The sequence below is a fragment of the Phyllobates terribilis genome, unplaced genomic scaffold (assembly GCF_046119375.1).
Source record: "Phyllobates terribilis strain yellow unplaced genomic scaffold, ASM4611937v1 Scaffold_8__6_contigs__length_399053987, whole genome shotgun sequence".
Taxonomy (NCBI): domain Eukaryota; kingdom Metazoa; phylum Chordata; class Amphibia; order Anura; family Dendrobatidae; genus Phyllobates; species Phyllobates terribilis.
In genome coordinates, this window is record NW_027362768.1 from 363,036,689 (window position 1) to 363,055,167 (window position 18,479).

The following is an 18,479-nucleotide window of genomic DNA, read 5'->3' on the forward strand; positions in this document are numbered from 1 at the left end:
AAAATATGGATGAGCTGCAATACCAGATACAGTCAGTGGCCTTGGGTGGCGCTATTTCTTGGAGAAAAAAAAAAGCAGAAAGTAATTTTTTTAAGACTCTACTTTAACCCCTTTAACACCGTACACTCCAATAAGGCTAATACATTTTAATGGGGTGTGATATCATCAGCAGACCCATAAATCTGTGTATTACAAATAAAAGCAGTTCTAGGGAAATGGGACTAGCCCCATATGAAAGGGTTAAACAGGTGCAATCATAGGAGGACAGTAACCTGATCGTTCCCCAGCTGTCCCAGTTTTATGACCCCCCCCCTCCCTTCCCAGTTTTCCCACCAATGGACGATCTAAAGGACCAAACATGATTTGAATCTGATCCCACCTTCTCTTTCCTCACCACATTCCTCCCCGGCTTTGGAGGAAATCTCTGTCACTAGCCTTTGGTGAACTCCGTGGTCTCTTAATTCCGGCTTTGCCTTTGCTCCTAAAATCCTGGGTCTATTCTCTGCTCCGAGACGCTGCAAAATAAAAGTAGAAGACGCCAAAAAACAAAAAGGAAACTTCCTACCGGAGCTGCGGAGCTGGGCCTCATACTCATCACCTGCTAATTGTGAGTCATGAAGAACTGTCATAGGGTTTCTCAGTGGCTGCCCCATAATAGAGGGTTATTAACAAGATGTATTTGTTTTTTTCCAGTGTGGGGGCTTAATGTCTCAGTTTTGCAACAGTGGTATAAAAAGATCTCTGCTAAATATAACAGTGGGTACAGAAAGTATTCAGACCCCTTTAAATTTTTCACTCTTTGTTTCATTGCAGCCATTTGGTAAATTCTAAACAGTTCATTTTTTTCTCATTAAAGTACACTCTGCACCCCATCTTGACTGAAAAAAAACAGAAATGTAGAAATTTTTGCAAATTTATTAAAAAAGAAAAACTGAAATATCACATGGTCATAAGTATTCAGACCCTTTGCTCAGACACTCATATTTAAGTCACATGTTGTCCATTTCCTTGTGATCCTCCTTGAGATGGTTATACTCCTTCATTTGAGTCCAGTTGTGTTTAATTAAACTGATAGGACTTGATTTGGAAAGGCACACACCTGTCTATATAAGACCTCACAGCTCACAGTGCATGTCAGACCAAATGAGAATCATGAGCTCAAAGGAACTGCCCAAGGAGCTCAGAGACAGAATTGTGGCAAGGCACAGATCTGGCCAAGGTTACAAAAGAATTTCTGCATTACTCAAAGTTCCTAAGAGCACAGTGGCCTCCATAATCCTTAAATGGAAGAAGTTTGGGACCACCAGAAGTCTTCCTAGACCTGGCCGCCCAGCCAAACTGAGCAATCGTGGGAGAAGTGCCTTGGTGAGAGAGGTAAAGAAGAACCCCAAGATCACTGTGGCTGAGCTACAGAGATGCAGTAAGGAGATGGGAGAAAGTTCCACAAAGTCAACTATCACTGCAGCCCTCCACCAGTCGGGCCTCTATGGCAGAGTGGCCTGATGGAAGCCTCTCCTCAGTGCAAGACATATGAAAGCCAACATAGAGTTTGCTCAAAAACACATGAAGGACTCCCAGACTATGAGAAATAAGATTCTCTGGTCTGATGAGACGAAGATAGAACTTTTTGGTGATAATTCTAAGCGGTATGTGTGGAGAAAACCAGGCACTGCTCATCACCTGCCCAATACAATCCCAACAGTGAAACATGGTGGTGGCAGCATCATGCTATGGGGGTGTTTTTCAGCTGCAGGGACAGGACGACTGGTTGCAATTGAAGGAAACATGAATGCGGCCAAGTACAGAGATATCCTGGATAAAAACCTCTTCCAGAGTGCTCAGGACCTCAGACTTGGCTGAAGGTTCACCTTCCAATTAGACAATGACCCTAAGCACACAGCTAAAATAACAAAGGAGTGGCTTCAGAACAACTCTGTGACCATTCTTGACTGGTCCAGCCAGAGCCCTGACCCAAACCCAATTGAGCATCTCTGGAGAGACCTGAAAATGGCTGTCCACCAACGTTCACCATCCAACCTGACGGAACTGGAGAGGATCTGCGAGGAAGAATGGCAGAGGATCCCCAAATCCAGGTGTGAAAAACTTGTTGAATCATTCCCAAGAAGACTCATGGCTGTACTAGCTCAAAAGGGGGCTTCTACTCAATACTGAGCAAAGGGTCTGAATACTTATGACCATGTGATATTTCAGTTTTTCTTTTTTAATAAATTTGCAAAAATTTCTACATTTGTTTTTTTTCAGTCAAGATGGGGTGCAGAGTGTACTTTACTGAGAAAAAAATGAACTTTTTAGAATTTACCAAATGGCTGCAATGAAACAAAGAGTGAAAAATGTAAAGGGGTCTGAATACTTTCCGTACCCACTGTATATATTATCTTACATTTTTTATTTATGCATTCACTGTGCTGTGGAATCCGAGCTATGGATGTGTATATGTATATCCCACCCATCTTTTAACACTTCGCCATTTTTAGGTCGAATATTCTCTTCTGAAAAGCCTTACTCCATTTTAAATAATAAAATTCTAAACTTCCTGCAGTCACCCCTAGAGGGAGCTCAGAAGCTTACTGCATACAGCTTTATTATTGGGTTCTATACGCAAACAGTATTCAGTAAGCTCCCCCTAGTGGTGACTACAGGCAGCTAGAATTTTAGTTTGTACAGGGAGCTCAGCTACAAACAGAGTTATAAATTAATAAATTAGCTTTTTTGATTGAATGCACTTTTTAAAAAAAAAAAGAAACAAAAATAACTCCTATGCTCCGGAGTGCGCCTTTAACAATATGATCACATCACATATTTAAAGGGGAGCTTCAGGAATCGGCTTTGATGCTCCAGGCATTTAGTAAATAAAGTTTCTTAGAATTTTCTAGAATCAATTAACATTTGCCGTTTGTTGGGTTACATGGGAGAAATACGTATCCGCCAAGTGCCAAATTCTGAACTGTCACCAGCAAACATCAATTACTGGCAAAACGGAGAGAAGGCGTGCAAAGAGCCAATGTCAACACGTCAGTGTCACTTAAAGAAACAGTGAATGTCTTCCGACCCCATAAAGGTGCTAGAGGCAGACAGAGATGAGCGTCTGCCGCACACTGACTTTTATAGATCGCCAAACTTATCCTCATGGTCATGTAAAGAATTCACTGATATGTTTTATATAGTTCCAAAACTTTTTTGCACTTGAAAAAGTTCATAAATTGTCATGATTTTCAGTATGTTGGCTACGCAGCTCTCAATGCCAAGCAGCAGCTGCAAAAGCAAATCAAATTTTAGGTTGTGCAAAAAAAAAGTTAAAACGTGAACAAAACAATAACTAATAAGGTTAGAATAAAAAGTATTCAGAAGGACCAGCAGCAACTGGCAGAGCGGCTCATCTCTCTTTCCCAGCTTAAGTCAATTTTTGGGGGGTTGTTTAAGCATTTTTTTTTTTTAAAACCAGCATGGTCTAGGAATGTTTTTTTTTTGTTCTAGAATTTTTACCAAAAAGCTTCCTCATTATTGGATTGGTAAAATTGCAAAATGCTTTTAAAGACAAGCAACTTCATCTCTCAATCCTCAAGAATAGAGGTATTTTTAATTTTTTCAGTTTGCCATACCTTGCCTAGGTTGTCGGCCACCGCTGCATCTAATCAGAGGTGGTCGGTTTCCTAAGCAAAGAGCGCAGGCCGGATTGCAGGACGCAGCCAACTTTAGGTCTCTGCTCTCCTCCGAGTTGCCCCAAGGGGGCTGCGAAATCCCCACCTATGATTTGCCCTAGGGAGAGATCGTCAATGTACAGTCCGGAGAACCTTTAAATCATCTTGTATCATTAATTAAGTGGATGTCACACAGCGCGAGAGTCACTGGGGAGTCAGATGTTCTCGTCTGTCAATGTAACCCTATCCCGCGGCCTCTAAGCCTTGGCGCACACTTGTATTATACGAGGCCGATTTACATCATAGGTGGATTTGCAAGATACTAGACGGCCGCGCTGATCTGTCTGGATTACTTGTAATATTCACTGATTAACCCAGGAAAACGTGGGCAGCTTTAAGTCATTTAAAGATAATACCGCAATCTGCGCTGTCCTGTCTGCCAACATATGGATAGAGATTTAAAGGGACACTCCGACTATGCCTCGTAATGATGCACCACAGTTTCCCTATATTTATACCCCCATATTCCCCCATCCATTCAGAATCAAGTAACTCATGGGAATAAGTATTTAAATGTTTTGATAATCTCCTTTTATTAGCTGATTACCCTAAAGATAAGCTCATGAGTGTACTATGACTCTGGTAGCAGATGTTCACTATTGCTGCAGCACCCCCTGAGGAAAAATGAGGTATTACACAATCTCCATAAAAATAAATAATACATAAATGTTTTGAGTCCTCCAGACATAGAAATGCTCCTTATATCCAATGAAGAACAGGAAGGAAAGAGGGTCAGGAGCTCAGGGGCAGCAAAGAGGGTCCTGACCATCCATGTTAACAACCTCAGGAAGTGCAACTCTGGAGCACAAACTGCTGCTTTAAGAGGTGAAATACTGTGCAGGGTAAGAGAAGATACTGGAATACATGTAAAACGACATCATTTAGGCAGATATGTCTAGTAAGAATCTGTTTTCCTAGTTTAGACCTTGACCCCTTTATTAGAATTGGAGGGTCCCCCAATGATCCTGATAATGGATCCCCAGCAATCAACTGTGAGAGAACTCATTAGTAAGTGTTCAATATCCCTGCAGCACCCCCGCAGGGAAGATAAAGCATTGCATGGTGCCTATTGAGATGAATATAATGTATGGACATGTGGGGTCCTCCAAAGTCAGAATCTGGAAAAATTTGCCTAATATTGGACCTAAAAATGGGTTTTATAAATGGCACAGCCCCCTTAGTGGACAGAGGTCATCATGGACGTGTGGGCGCTGCCACGTGTGTCTCTATAAGTCCTGATACCCAGTCGACGCTTCTCTTTCTACTTTACAATTGCATTTTGCTGAGAGCAGAAGGGGCACGTGGATCAGGCTGGCATCGCTGCCCGTCCATTAGCGCTGTCCTTACAGTAACATCTGAGCTCCTCGATGCCAGAATGAAATGCCAGAGCCCGGAACAGTCTTGGCAGTTTTGTGAGTTGACTTGGACCTAAGAAGAGGGTGAAAGGGTCCTCGAGGACAGCGGGAGGGCAGCTGCCGGCCGTGATGGTGAAGCTGAGATTATCACATGAGATATATATAATCTATGTATGTATACGGTAATCCGCTGCCTGTGATCACATTTCAGGGCAAGTTCCCGCATTAAGACAAAAAGCAATGAATAATATGTCCAAGAAAGATGGAGCCCAGGAAAACCCTGCAGAGTATTGTCCGGGTGAGTGTAATAGGGGATTATTTATAATGGTGCAGAAGACACTGCCGAAAATTCTGATTGGTGGAAGTCTGACCGCCGAGACCCCCACAGATCATAAATAACATTTGGATTTTTCCCATCCAAAGAATTATATATTTATAACAAATATATATTGTCTACTGATCCTGAGTTACATCCTGTATTATACTCCAGAGCTGCACTCACTATTCTGCTGGTGCAGTCACTGTATACATACTGTACATTACATTACTGATCCTGAGTTACATCCTGTATTATACTCCAGAGCTGAACTCACTATTCTGCTGGTGCAGTCACTGTGTACATACATTACATTACTGATCCTGAGTTACATCCTGTATTATACTCCAGAGCTGAACTCACTATTCTGCTGGTGCAGTCACTGTGTACATACATTACATTACTCTGTACTGATCCTGAGTTACATCCTGTATTATACTCCAGAGCTGCACTCACTATTCTGCTGGTGGAGTCACTGTGTACATGAATTACATTACTGATCCTGTACTGATCTTGAGTTACATCCTGTATTATACTCCAGAGCTGCACTCACTATTCTGCTGGTGCAGTCACTGTGTACATACATCACATTACTGATCCTGTACTGATCCTGAGTTACATCCTGTATTATACTCCAGAGCTGCACTCACTATTCTGCTGGTGGAGTCACTGTGTACATACATTACATTACTGATCCTGAGTTACATCCTGTATTATATTCCAGAGCTGCACTCACTATTCTGCTGGTGCAGTCACTGTATACATACTGTACATTACATTACTGATCCTGAGTTACATCCTGTATTATACTCCAGAGCTGCACTCACTATTCTGCTGGTGGAGTCACTGTGTACATACATTACATTACTGATCTTCCCCACTTCTGGATCCGCTCAGCACAGGGGCTTCTGTCCGTCATGTGGCTCAGCCTCACTGTGCCACTGTCTCCACTTGCAAGTCCTTATATCACTCAGGCAACAGTGACACCTAGTGTCCACAGTGAGCACTACACCCTTTAAACATTCCAGCAATATCAAGTCTTCCCCATCATCAGTATATTTATATAAAATGCACAGACACTTTGTATTTTACATTGCAAATAAAATGTCAAACCAATATAGGACTGGGGAAAATCCTTACAGACAATCCCTTTAAATAGCAAATTAATTATGCAATCATTATCTATGTGCAGAGTCAGCTGCATAAACTCTTACAGCTGCTCATTGCTTCTTGTAGGAGGATACCATCCAGTAGAAACAGGGGAGACACTAAACAGGAGATACCAAGTCATTCACAAAGTCGGCTGGGGCTACTTCTCCACCGTCTGGCTCTGCCGGGATTTACAGTAAGTGGCATTTCTTATTTTTAAGGTTTTCTATTACTGAGACTTCCGACAATCAGTTGGGATCTGTGGTCAAGTCTGGTATTAAGTTTCCTTGCAGCGCCCCCGCAGGAAGAATGAAGTATTACACAGACCTGTTTTTTTTTCCTTACAGAAAGAAGAAATATGTTGCAGTCAAAATATCAAAAAGTGGGAAGAAGTTTAACGAGGCGGCGCTGGATGAAGTCGCTCTGCTGAACTGTGTAATAACTTTTGACATGAGCGTGCAGGTCTTCCATGCACCTTCAGAGCTGCATTCATAGTTCTGTTAAGTGACATTCCTACTAACTTATAGCAGTTCCTACAATGGTGTAACATTAACAGCACAAAAGACACAAGACTGAGAGATAACTGCAAGGCAGCAGCGTGAAAAACACCAATACTCACCTGTGTGATACACGGGAAGAAGTTAATGAGACTTGTTTCATTTTTTTAGGTAAACGGGGCACGAAAAAAAGAATCCCAAGGAGAGAACGTCATATACTTTCTACACGACTTTAAACTGATTGGAGAGAACGGTCTTCATATCCTTCTCGGCTGATACATTGTAACAGATCTCAACTCTGACAAACAGATGCACCAAACAGAGAAAAGAAAAAATCTGCAGTACTCATGGCAGAACAGCAGGGGGCAGCACAGGGGCAAAATACGGATGAGCAACCACTCACACTCCCACCATCCACTCACACCTATCATCCATGGGCGGAGGGTGCATAGTAGTATGGTTCTGCTTGCTGATTCAATTGATTATCACATGATTGCTCAGATACTGTTGAAATCCAGATGGTGGCACCAGGTTCTCCCCCACTCTAGAGCCCCATAGCATCTGCAAGATCTGCACTATAAAGTTCCCTGAAGGAGTAGTTAGGGCCAGTTCTCCGATGGGCTAGTCCAACCCTGCAGATAAGACTTGTATAGGGCACCAGTCACACACCATGCTGTTAGGGATACCAATGCGGCTGGTCAGCAATATATAAGTACACCCCACTGGGACAGACACCCCAATCCCTCCACCAACACTCCAGGACCAAGCTGCATCTTGCAAAAGAGGTAAAAATGTGCATTAGGTGATATTGTGGCCCAACGCGCGTCGAGGGTCGTTATTGTCTTTGGGGCCATTATAAGAAATTTACTAAAAAAAAATCCAAATAATAAAAAAAAAATAAAATAAACACATTTCGCAATACTTTAATGCATTAAAAAAAAGTATTTTTTAAAATATATATAAAAATTGGAATCGCCCCCTTTGTTTCCCCACTAATTAAAAAGAAATTAAACAAATAAATAGACTTATGTTGCGTTGCTGCGGGCCGTAAAAGCTAAAAATCAAAACACTAAAACTGCGTATTTCGGAAAAATGCAATAAGAAGCAATCAGAATGTCTTATGCCCCCCTAAAGGGGATCACTAAAAACGTCAGCTCACCACGCAAGAAATAAGCCCCCACTAAAAATGGAACAATTACATGTCTTGGAGAATAGTGGTGGGGAGGTTACGTGTGGCTCTTCGGCTCCAAAGACTTCAATACAGAGGGACAGGGACCATCTGCCTCCTGCATGTACGGGGATTAGGTGGGGTTTGGGATAGACGTCGAATGAGGGTCCCTATATAAAGTACTTTGGTACAGCGGAAAAGTTATAAGGGAACTCTACCCAAACTTGAAGCGCTCTCCATAACTCCGCTCCACATGTCTGTCTGGTGTTTGAGCTGCTGGGACCTTCTCTTCTGCATCTGATGAAAAACTATGGACCCCGGGGTCTCCCGCTGACGTGTGTGAAGAGGGTCCTGCAGCAGGTATGTGCGCACACATGGGGCAGACTGGTCCTTGGGTCAGAATTGGCCCCTCCAAGATATTGGTCGTCCATCATGTTATTGACCACCAATGTCCCATTGGGTTTGTCTGGGTATCTGGACATCCAACATTGTCCATCATGGCTCCTGGTCTATATAGGAAGCGTATAGGAAGGAACGCCCCTATATGATGGTGCAGCCCACCTATAGTTACCTTCCTAGGGGGGGGACTTTATTGGTGTCACCTCCATATGCACAAAAGTGAAGGAAAAGGGACCATGGCCAGATGGAAACCGCCATCACAGTTAGGTATCTATCTAGATTTGTCCTTCCATGGAGGAGGAGAGGGATGGTGGTGCAGATGGTCACTGCATGAATCGGCCTCTGATACCACAGAGTTCTTGCCTTCCTCCCTGGTGCTCGGCTGCGCATACGGATGATGGACGAATAATGGATTGCATGTGATGTATAATATATTAGAGTGGGAAACAAGCAAAAAATAATCAATTTCTAGCACTTAGGGCTTAATAGCTTAAAAAAATAATAACCTTTTGGGACCTCGAAATTTCCCTGTAATACTCCTGAAAATTATCCTTTTAATGCTAAGATGGTTGTACTCTTTAAGGGAAGAGCCCCTTGAAAAGATCCTTCAAGAGCTGAAGTGGGTTTTTGGATCCCATAATCATTCTGCCAATGATAATGATCTGGGTAAAGGGATTGTGCTGTGCAAAATTAAACAAAACAGCGCTCCCACCTGTCCACAGGTTGTTTGAGGTATTGCAGCTCTGTCCCATTCACTTCAATGGACACAGTAAATGCCATTTCTGAAAAAAAAAGTCGATGCACAATATTTTTCACTCGGTGGTACCACAACTCCTCATCAGAGCATGCTAAGAGTAGTAGTTTTGCTACGGCTGGAAACCGCAGACGAGCGTCCGGTCCTTGTGTCCTAAATACTAAATTTCTGCTGTTGAAGGTTCTTCAAGGTCTGAACTTCCTCCATAAGAAATGTCGCATTATCCACACGGATATAAAGCCGGAAAACATCCTGGTGTGTGTAAAGGCGGACAACTTTCAGCAGTACATGGCCGAGGCGGAGGTCTGGAACCACAACAGGACCCACGGTGGCAACATCAATGGTAGGACCACGACTACTGATCAGAAGGGTCAACCTCTTTATTGGAAGTCTTCCCATTATTGTCTCGTTCTAGGGGTGGACGCCAACTTCTTGACTCATCTCTTCGAGACTGGAAATGCGGACATGCTGGGGGTGAAAATTGCAGATTTGGGCAGCGCTTGTTGGACAGTAAGTCTTCCGCTCTCATGCATGCGCGTCCAACACTTGATGAAGGTATTCAAAGGCGAAACGCACGACCAAAAATAATATGTTGTAATGTAGATACATTGATGGACTGAACGAGGTCCGGCATTAGATGTCCACATGATGCTCCATACAATGCTCCAAACGATGCTCCACACGATGCTCCATACAATGCTCCACACGATGCACAATAAGATGCTCCACACGATGCACAATACGATGCTCCACACGATGCACAATACGATGCTCCACACGATGCACAATACGATGCTTCACACGATGCTCCACACGATGCACAATATAATACTCCATACAATGCTCCACACGATGCTCCATACAATGCTCCACACGATGCTCCACACGATGCTCCACACGATGCTCCACACAATGCTCCACACAATGCTCCACACGATGCACAATACGATGCTCCACACGATGCACAATATAATACTCCATACGATGCTCCACACGATACTCCACACGATGCTCCACACGATGCTCCACACAATGCTCCACGCAATGCACCATACGATGCTCCATGTGATGCTCCACAAGATGCTCCATACGATGATTCATACGATGCTCCACACGATGCTCCACACGATGCTCCATACGATGCTCCACACGATGCTCCACACGATGCTCCATACGATGCTCCACACGATGCTCCATACGATGATTCATACGATGCTCCACACGATGCACCATACGATGCTCCACACGATGCTCCATACGATGCTCCACACGATGCTCCACACGATGCTCCATACGATGATTCATACGATGGTCCACACGATGCTCCATACGATGCTCCACACGATGCTCCACACGATGATTCATACGATGCTCCACACGATGCTCCACACGATGCTCCATACGATGCTCCACACGATGCTCCACACGATGCTCCACACGATGCTCCACGCGATGATTCATACGATGCTCAGTACGATGCTCCACACGATGTTCCACATGATGCTCCACACGATGCTCCACACGATGATTCATAAGATGCTCCACACGATGCTCCACACGATGATTCATACGATGCTCCACACGATGCTCAATACGCTGCTCTATACGATGCTCCACACGATGCCCCATACGATGCTCCACACAATGATTCATAAGATGCTCCATAGGATGCTCCGACCCTTTTGGAACATCTTAGAAAATTCTTTTGCACAAGCCTCTAAACAAAGGGTCATAACAAATAGGAACTTGCTTATAAGGTTTCCAATAATGGACCAATGAATGATGTAGTAATTTTGGACATTTTTGGAGAAGATTTCGGTTGCTATCACTTTGGAATAAAGTTCCCCTTTAAAAGGCACCAGTCACGTTCAAAATGGAGCAGATTTATACAAATATTTGTTGGAAAAGTTTCAATAAAACTTGTATGTTAGTCATAGAAATCCCTGATGTTTGTATATATATGCGTCCAGTGGGTGGAGCTAAGAAGTAATTGCACCTCCCACTGGACTCCTACATACAAACAGCAGGGGTTTCAATGACTAAAATACAAGTAATGCTGAATCTTTTCCAACAAACCCACATATTATTCTGCTCAGCTTCTCCTCTATATCGTGGTGTGCACAGTGCAGTGTGACAGTGTCCCTTTATGTAGGTGAAAAAAGTTTTTATTAATAGGAAAAATTCTACAACCTTATAGGACGACAGATGATAAACTATATCTGTTATCAAATGTTATCTGAAAAATCTACCCTCCTTATCATGGTGCCCTACAGACAGTAGAAGGGGGTAACACATGACTGCGGGGTAACTTATAGCGTGTAACCCCCAGAGACACAACGCTCTGCATAGGGGCTGTAAACACTAAACAGGGTCTATTGGTAAAGTTGTTTATCCATTATCATATTGCAGATTTGATCCGGGCGCTTCTGTCTTGTTTGCAGTATAAACCGTTCTCAGAAGAGATCCAGACTCAGCAATACCGGGCACTGGAGGTCCTGCTGGGCTCCGGATACAGCACCCCGGCCGATATATGGAGTACTGCGTGTATGGTATTCTCCCTTATATTCTTCTCTAGGGCTAAGATATGTATATTGTATCCATAGGTAAGGTCATAAGCATCAGATGGGTGGGGGTCCGACATCCAGCACCCTACTGATCAGCTGTTACCGGGACCAGCTGCACTACAGCTCAGTTCCCATTCCCTTCATGGGAGCTGCAGTACCTAGAACAACCACTACACAGTGGACGGCGCTGTGCTCTCACTCCATACACTGGCAGCTGATCACAGATGTCAGACCCCTATATTCTGGCTGATAACAGATGTCGGACCCCCACTGATCTAATGATGACTTATCCTAAGGATGGGTCATCAATATCAAAGAAGTGGACAACCCCTTTAATTCTACACTCAGAAATCACTGTTCAGTCCTTAATATGAATGTCCATCCTTAAATACCATGATACGGAGCTCCAAATCTTCCTACATAGATATAAAAAGTAAATAATAAAATTCAGTTTCGTTTCAGCCACCACCAGGGGGAGCTCAGGAGTTGACTGTATACAACTGATAGATTGAATTCAATAATAAATTAGTATGCGGCGAGCTCCTTTGTGAGAGGGGTTATTAAAGGGTTAAATCTAATGGTATTTTTTTTTAGAGGGGAAGGGAAATAATTGCCGTAACAGTATTTAAGACGTGTGTGTATAAATCCACAAGGATAGAATCGATTTAATGAGAGTTTATTATGTGTCAGTATCTTTTACAGTCTGGTTTGTCACTTTAGGCATTTGAAATGGCCACTTCCTTCTACCTGTTCGAACCACAAGCTGGGAAAAACTTCTCAAGAGATGATGGTAGGGACCTGCTTGCTGATGGTTTTCTCACATAACGGCAGTAGGGAGGTAACTATGGGGAAAGATTTGAGATTTTTGGGATCCGTCCTAGTACAGATTAATAGGCGTTTCCCTATTCCTGATGCTACAAGAAAAGCTTCTCGGTTCTTGCATCAGAATCATTTCAGCCATAATCTGTGCACGGGGAAAAATGGACTTCATGGGGGAGGGGGTCCTCAAACTAACTCACTAGCTGATGACTACTACAACTCCCAGCATGCTCTGGCTGCCCTCCTATACAGGGATTAGCAATATATACTGCTCAAAAAAAAATAAAGGGAACACTTAAACAACAGCATATAACTCCAAGTAAATCAAACTTCTGTGAAATCAAACTGTCCACTAAAGGCCCCGTCACACTTAGCGACGCTGCAGTGATCCCGACAACGATACGACCTGTCAGGGATCGTTGCTGCGTCGCTATGTGGTCGCTGGTGAGCTGTCAAACAGGCAGGCTCACCAACGATCAGGGGAGCAGCGACATCGTGGAAAGAATCTTTCCATGATGTCCTGCTCCTGGTTACCAGCCTGCTGAAGCAGGAGCAGGCTGGTAACCATGGTAAACATCGGGTTACTAGGGGCACATGCGCTCCTAGTAACCCGATGTTTATCATGGTTACCACTCTGCTACAGTGAGCGGGAGGTTACCGCTCACTTTAGCAGGCTCGTAACCATGATAAACAACGGGTTACTAGGTGCGCGTGTGCCCCTAGTAACCCGATGTTTATCATGGTTACCAGCCTGATCGCTGCTCCCGCTGGTCACACACAGCGATGTGTGCTGACCAGCAGGAGGGCAACGACCAAAAAATGGTCCAGGACATTCTGCAGCGATCAGCGACCTCACAGCAGGGGCCTGATCGCTGCAAAGTGTCACACATAGCGACATCGCTGGTGAGGTCGCTGTTGCGTCACCAAAACCGTGACACAGCAGCGATCTCGCTATGTGAGACGGGGGCTTTAGGAAGCAACACTGATTGACAATCAATTTCACATGCTGTTGTGCAAATGGAATAGACAATAGGTGGAAATTATTGGCAATTATCAAGACACCCTCAATAAAGGAGTGGTTCTGCAGGTGGGGACCACAGACCACATCTCAGTACCAATGCTTTCTGGCTGAGGTTTTGGTCACTTTTGAATGTTGGTTGTGCTTTCACACTCATGGTAGCATGAGATGGACTCTACAACCCACAGAAGTTGCTCAGGTAGTGCAGCTCATCCAGGATGGCACATCGATGTGAGCTGTGGCAAGAATCTTAGAATCATAGAATGGTAGAGTTGGAGGGGACCTCCTGGGTCATCTGGTCATACCCCCTGCTCAAAGCAGGATTCACTAAATCATCTCAGACAGATGTCTGTCCAGCCACTGTTTGAAGCCGTCCATTGAAGGGGAACTCACCACCTCTCGTGGCCGCCTGTTCCACTCATTAATCACCCTAACTGTCAAAAAGTTTTTTCTAATATCTAATCTGTGTCTCCTCCCATTCAGTTTCATCCCATTGCTTCTAGTCTTTCCTTGTGCAAATGAGAATAAAGATGATCCTTCTACAATGTGACAGCCCTTGAGATATTTGTAGACAGCTATTAAGTCTCCTCTCAGACTTCTTTTTTGCAAGCTAAACATTCCCAAATCCTGTAACCGTTCCTCATAGGACATGGTTTGCAGACCGGTCAGCATTCTGGTCGCTCTTCTCTGAACTTGCTCCAGTTTCTCGATGTCTTTTTTAAAATGTGGTGCCCAAAACTTGACACAGAATTCCAGATGAGGTCTGACCAAAGAGGAGTAAAGACCGATAATGACTTCACGTGATCTAGACTGTATGCTTCTGTTAATACATCCCAGAATTGTATTTGCCTTTTTTTGCTGCTGCATCACATTGTTGACTCATGTTCAGTCTATGATCTATTAGTATACCTAAGTCTTTTTCACATGTACTGTTGCTTAGCTCTATTCCTCCCATTTTGTATATGCTTTTTTCATTTTTATTGCCCAGATGTAGTACTTTGCATTTTTCCCTGTTAAAAACCATACTGTTAGTTACTGCCCACTTCTCCAGTTTATTGAGGTCTTTTTGAATCCTCTCTCTCTCTTCTCTAGTGTTAGCTATCCCTCCTAGCTTTGTGTCATCAGCAAATTTAATCAGTTTACCCTCAATTCCTTCATCTAAATCATTGATAAAGATGTTGAACAATACAGGTCCCAGGATGGAGCCCTGTGGTACCCCACTTGAGACATTCATCCAACTGGATGTGAAGCCATTTACGACCACTCTTTGAGTCCGATCACTAAGCCAGTTATGAATCCACCTAACAGTTGCCTTGTACATTCCATACTTGGTAATTTTTTCAATAAGGATGGTGTGAGATACTTTGTCAAATGCTTTGCTGAAGTCAAGATATACTATATCTACAGCATTTCCCTGATCCACCCAGTCAGTGATTCTGTCATAGAAGGAAATTAAGTTAGTCTGACATGACTTGTTAGTTACAAACCCATGCTGACTCTGGTTAATCACTTCATTCTTATCCGGGTACTTACATACATGTTGTTTAATAATTTGTTCAAAGATCTTTCCTGGTATAGAAGTCAGACTCACCGGCCTATAGTTCCCTGGGTCCACCTTCTTCCCCTTTTTGAAGATAGGAACAACATTTGCTCTTCTCCAGTCTTCTGGGACTTCTCCTGTTCTCCAAGAATTTTCAAAGATTATGGAGAGTGGTTCTAAAATTTCTTCTACGATCTCCTTCAGTACTCTGGGGTGTAATTCATCTGGACCTGGAGACTTGAACTCATTTATGTTAGCTAAATATTCCCTCACAATCTCTCTGTTTACAGATAACTTGGATTCTTCTATTCCTTTAATAGGACAGTGAAGATCAGTTGATGTTACAATTTCTTTCTGAGAGAAAACAGATGCAAAATAGGAATTAAAAAGTTCGGCCTTCTCAACATCCTTTCTTACCATTTCACCATTTTCATCCTGTAAAAATCCTATAGCATCTTTGACTTTTCTTTTACTTTTGACATACCCCCAAAATCCTTTTTTATTGCTTTTGACATCTCTTGCAAGCCTTAATTCATTGTCAGCTTTAGCTAATCTGATACGTGCCCTACAGGTTCTGCAGACAGCATTATAATCTTCAGAAGGTTTGCTGTGTCTGTCAGCGTAGTGTCTAGAGGCTGGAGGCGCTACCAGGAGACAGGCCAGTACACCAGAAGACGTGGAGGAGGCCGTAGGAGGGCAACAACCCAGCAGCAGGACCGCTACCTCCGCGTTTGTGCAAGGAGGAACAGGAGGAGCACTGCCAGAGCCCTGCAAATTGACCTCCAGCAGGCCACAAATGTGCATGTGTTTGTGCTCACAGCCTAACACCGTGCAGGACGCTTGGCATTTGCCACAGAACACCAGGATTGGCAAAGTCGCCACTGGCGCCCTGTGCTCTTCACAGATGAAAGCAGGTTCACACTGAGCACATGTGACAGACGTGACAGAGTCTGGAGACGCCGTGGAGAGCGATCTGCTGCCTGCAACATCCTTCAGCATGACATTTTGGCAGTGGGTCAGTAATGGTGTGGGGTGGAATTTCTTTGGAGGGCCGCACAGCCCTCCATGTGCTCGCCAGAGGTAGCCTGACTGCCATTAGGTACCGAGATGAGATCCTCAGACCCCTTGTGAGACCATATGCTGGTGCGGTTGGCCCTGGGTTCCTCCTAATGCAGGACAATGCCAGACCTCATGTGGCTGGAGTGTGTCAGCAGTTCCTGCAAGATGAAGACATTGAAGCTATGGACTGGCCTGCCCGTTCCCCAGACCTGAATCCGATTGAGCACATCTGGGACATCATGTCTCGCTCCATCCACCAACGTCACGTTGCACCACAGACTGTCCAGGAGTTGGCGGATGCTTTAGTCCAGGTCTGGGAGGAGATCCCACAGGAGACCATCCGCAACCTCATCAGGAGCATACCCAGGCATTGTAGGGAGGTCATACAGGCACGTGGAGGCCACACACAATACTGAGCCTCATCAGGAGCATGCCCAGGCGTTGTAGGGAGGTCATACAGGCACGTGGAGGCCACACACAATACTGAGCCTCATCAGGAGCATGCCCAGGCGTTGTAGGGAGGTCATACAGGCACGTGGAGGCCACACACAATACTGAGACTCATCAGGAGCATGCCCAGGCGTTGTAGGGAGGTCATACAGGCACGTGGAGGCCACACACAATACTGAGCCTCATTTTGACTTGTTTTAAGGACATTACATCAAAGTTGGATCAGCCTGTAGTGTGTTTTTCCACTTTAATTTTGGGGGTGACTCCAAATCCAGGCCTCCATTGGTTAATAAATTTGATTTCCATTGATGATTTTTGTGTGATTTTGTTGTCAGCACATTCAACTTTGTACAGAACAAAGTATTCAATGAGAATATTTCATTCATTCAGATCTAGGATGTGTTATTTGAGTGTTCCCTTTATTTTTTTGAGCAGTGTATAAAAGACCAGATACAGGGATACAAGCTCGTTCATAGCAATTCTTTGTCTGGCCACTAGAGAGGTGTGAAGAGCAGATGCCCCTCTTATAAACCCCAATGTGATATCTAGAAAACAGAGTAATATGGGAAATGGCAACAAATAATAGGAGGAATAATTAACATTATCTATTTTTTTTGGTATATTTCAGATCATATCGCCTGTATAATTGAACTGCTTGGCCGCATACCACCCAAAATCGCCTTTTCGGGAAAAAACTCAGCAGCCGTTTTCAATAAGCAAGGTATGAGGACGGTTGATGTGTAAATCTAATCAAATACCTGATTATTTTAGGGGACATTAACACATTGTTGGATAAAGCGCAGCTTGCTGCCAATTTTACATGAAAAGAAAAAAAAAACTTGAAAAAACTACAATAATTACAGGATCTTTTTTTTTGCCAAAACAAGTGCAAAGGAAAAAAGGAGGCACACACAGTAGTAAAAAAAAAAAAAGTTATTCTCCACCAGACTTTTATTTCTATGTATGTATTACAAGCAGCCACCACAAGAGGGAGGCAACACTATACGAAATTAACATTGACTACTGTATGTAGGAGCTGTGCGTGCAATGAGCGCCACCTGGTGGCAGCTGTTAGAATTTTTTAATGTCAGTTTTCCAGCTTTGGAATTTTTTTATTTTTTTTAGAAACCACAGCAGAGATTAAAAAGATACATTTCATTTAAAAAAAAAACATATCATTATTCCCCCAGCAATCGTTTCTTTACATGACCGCTCTAGGCAATTAATGTCCTCATCCATCACTCGCCATATTACTGGTATCCGTGCTGGATAACCCCCTTTAAAAAGAGTTTTATTCCCACCAGTTTCCCCTTTCCTTTCCTACAGGTGACCTCCTCCGGATTCCATATTTGTACCCCTGCGGCCTGTACGACACTCTGGTGGACCGGCACAAGTGGCAGAAGAACGAGGCGCTGCTATTGGCCAGCTTCCTCCTACCGATGCTGGAGTATTATCCGGAAAAGCGAGCGGTGGCGGAGAAATGTCTGGAACATCCCTGGATACGATCCTGATCGGATTCCTGCTGTTTCGTCACTTTGTTGCTCTTTTTATAATTTTTTTTTATTGTTATGACGTCAGAAATCACTACAAAGAAACATTAATAAAATGTTCTGTGTAAAGACCCCGATATTTATCCTCCTGATTATAAGGGGGGTTACACACGCCCGACCCG

General features: G+C 43.7%; 1 protein-coding gene across 1 annotated transcript; it reads left to right on the plus strand.

Moving 5' to 3' along the window:
• The first annotated feature begins 391 nt into the window (after nucleotides 1-391).
• On the plus strand, nucleotides 392-18,426 carry LOC141156573 (SRSF protein kinase 3-like). Its single transcript, XM_073642768.1, has 12 exons — nucleotides 392-607; nucleotides 5,286-5,372; nucleotides 6,627-6,735; nucleotides 6,887-6,974; nucleotides 7,208-7,294; nucleotides 8,457-8,564; nucleotides 9,538-9,700; nucleotides 9,773-9,867; nucleotides 11,799-11,906; nucleotides 12,642-12,711; nucleotides 17,436-17,528; nucleotides 18,134-18,426. The coding sequence occupies exons 2-12, from the start codon at nucleotides 5,315-5,317 to the stop codon at nucleotides 18,316-18,318; spliced, it is 1,164 nt and encodes a 387-aa protein (XP_073498869.1). The 5' UTR covers nucleotides 392-607; nucleotides 5,286-5,314; the 3' UTR covers nucleotides 18,319-18,426.
• The last annotated feature ends 53 nt before the right edge of the window (nucleotides 18,427-18,479 follow it).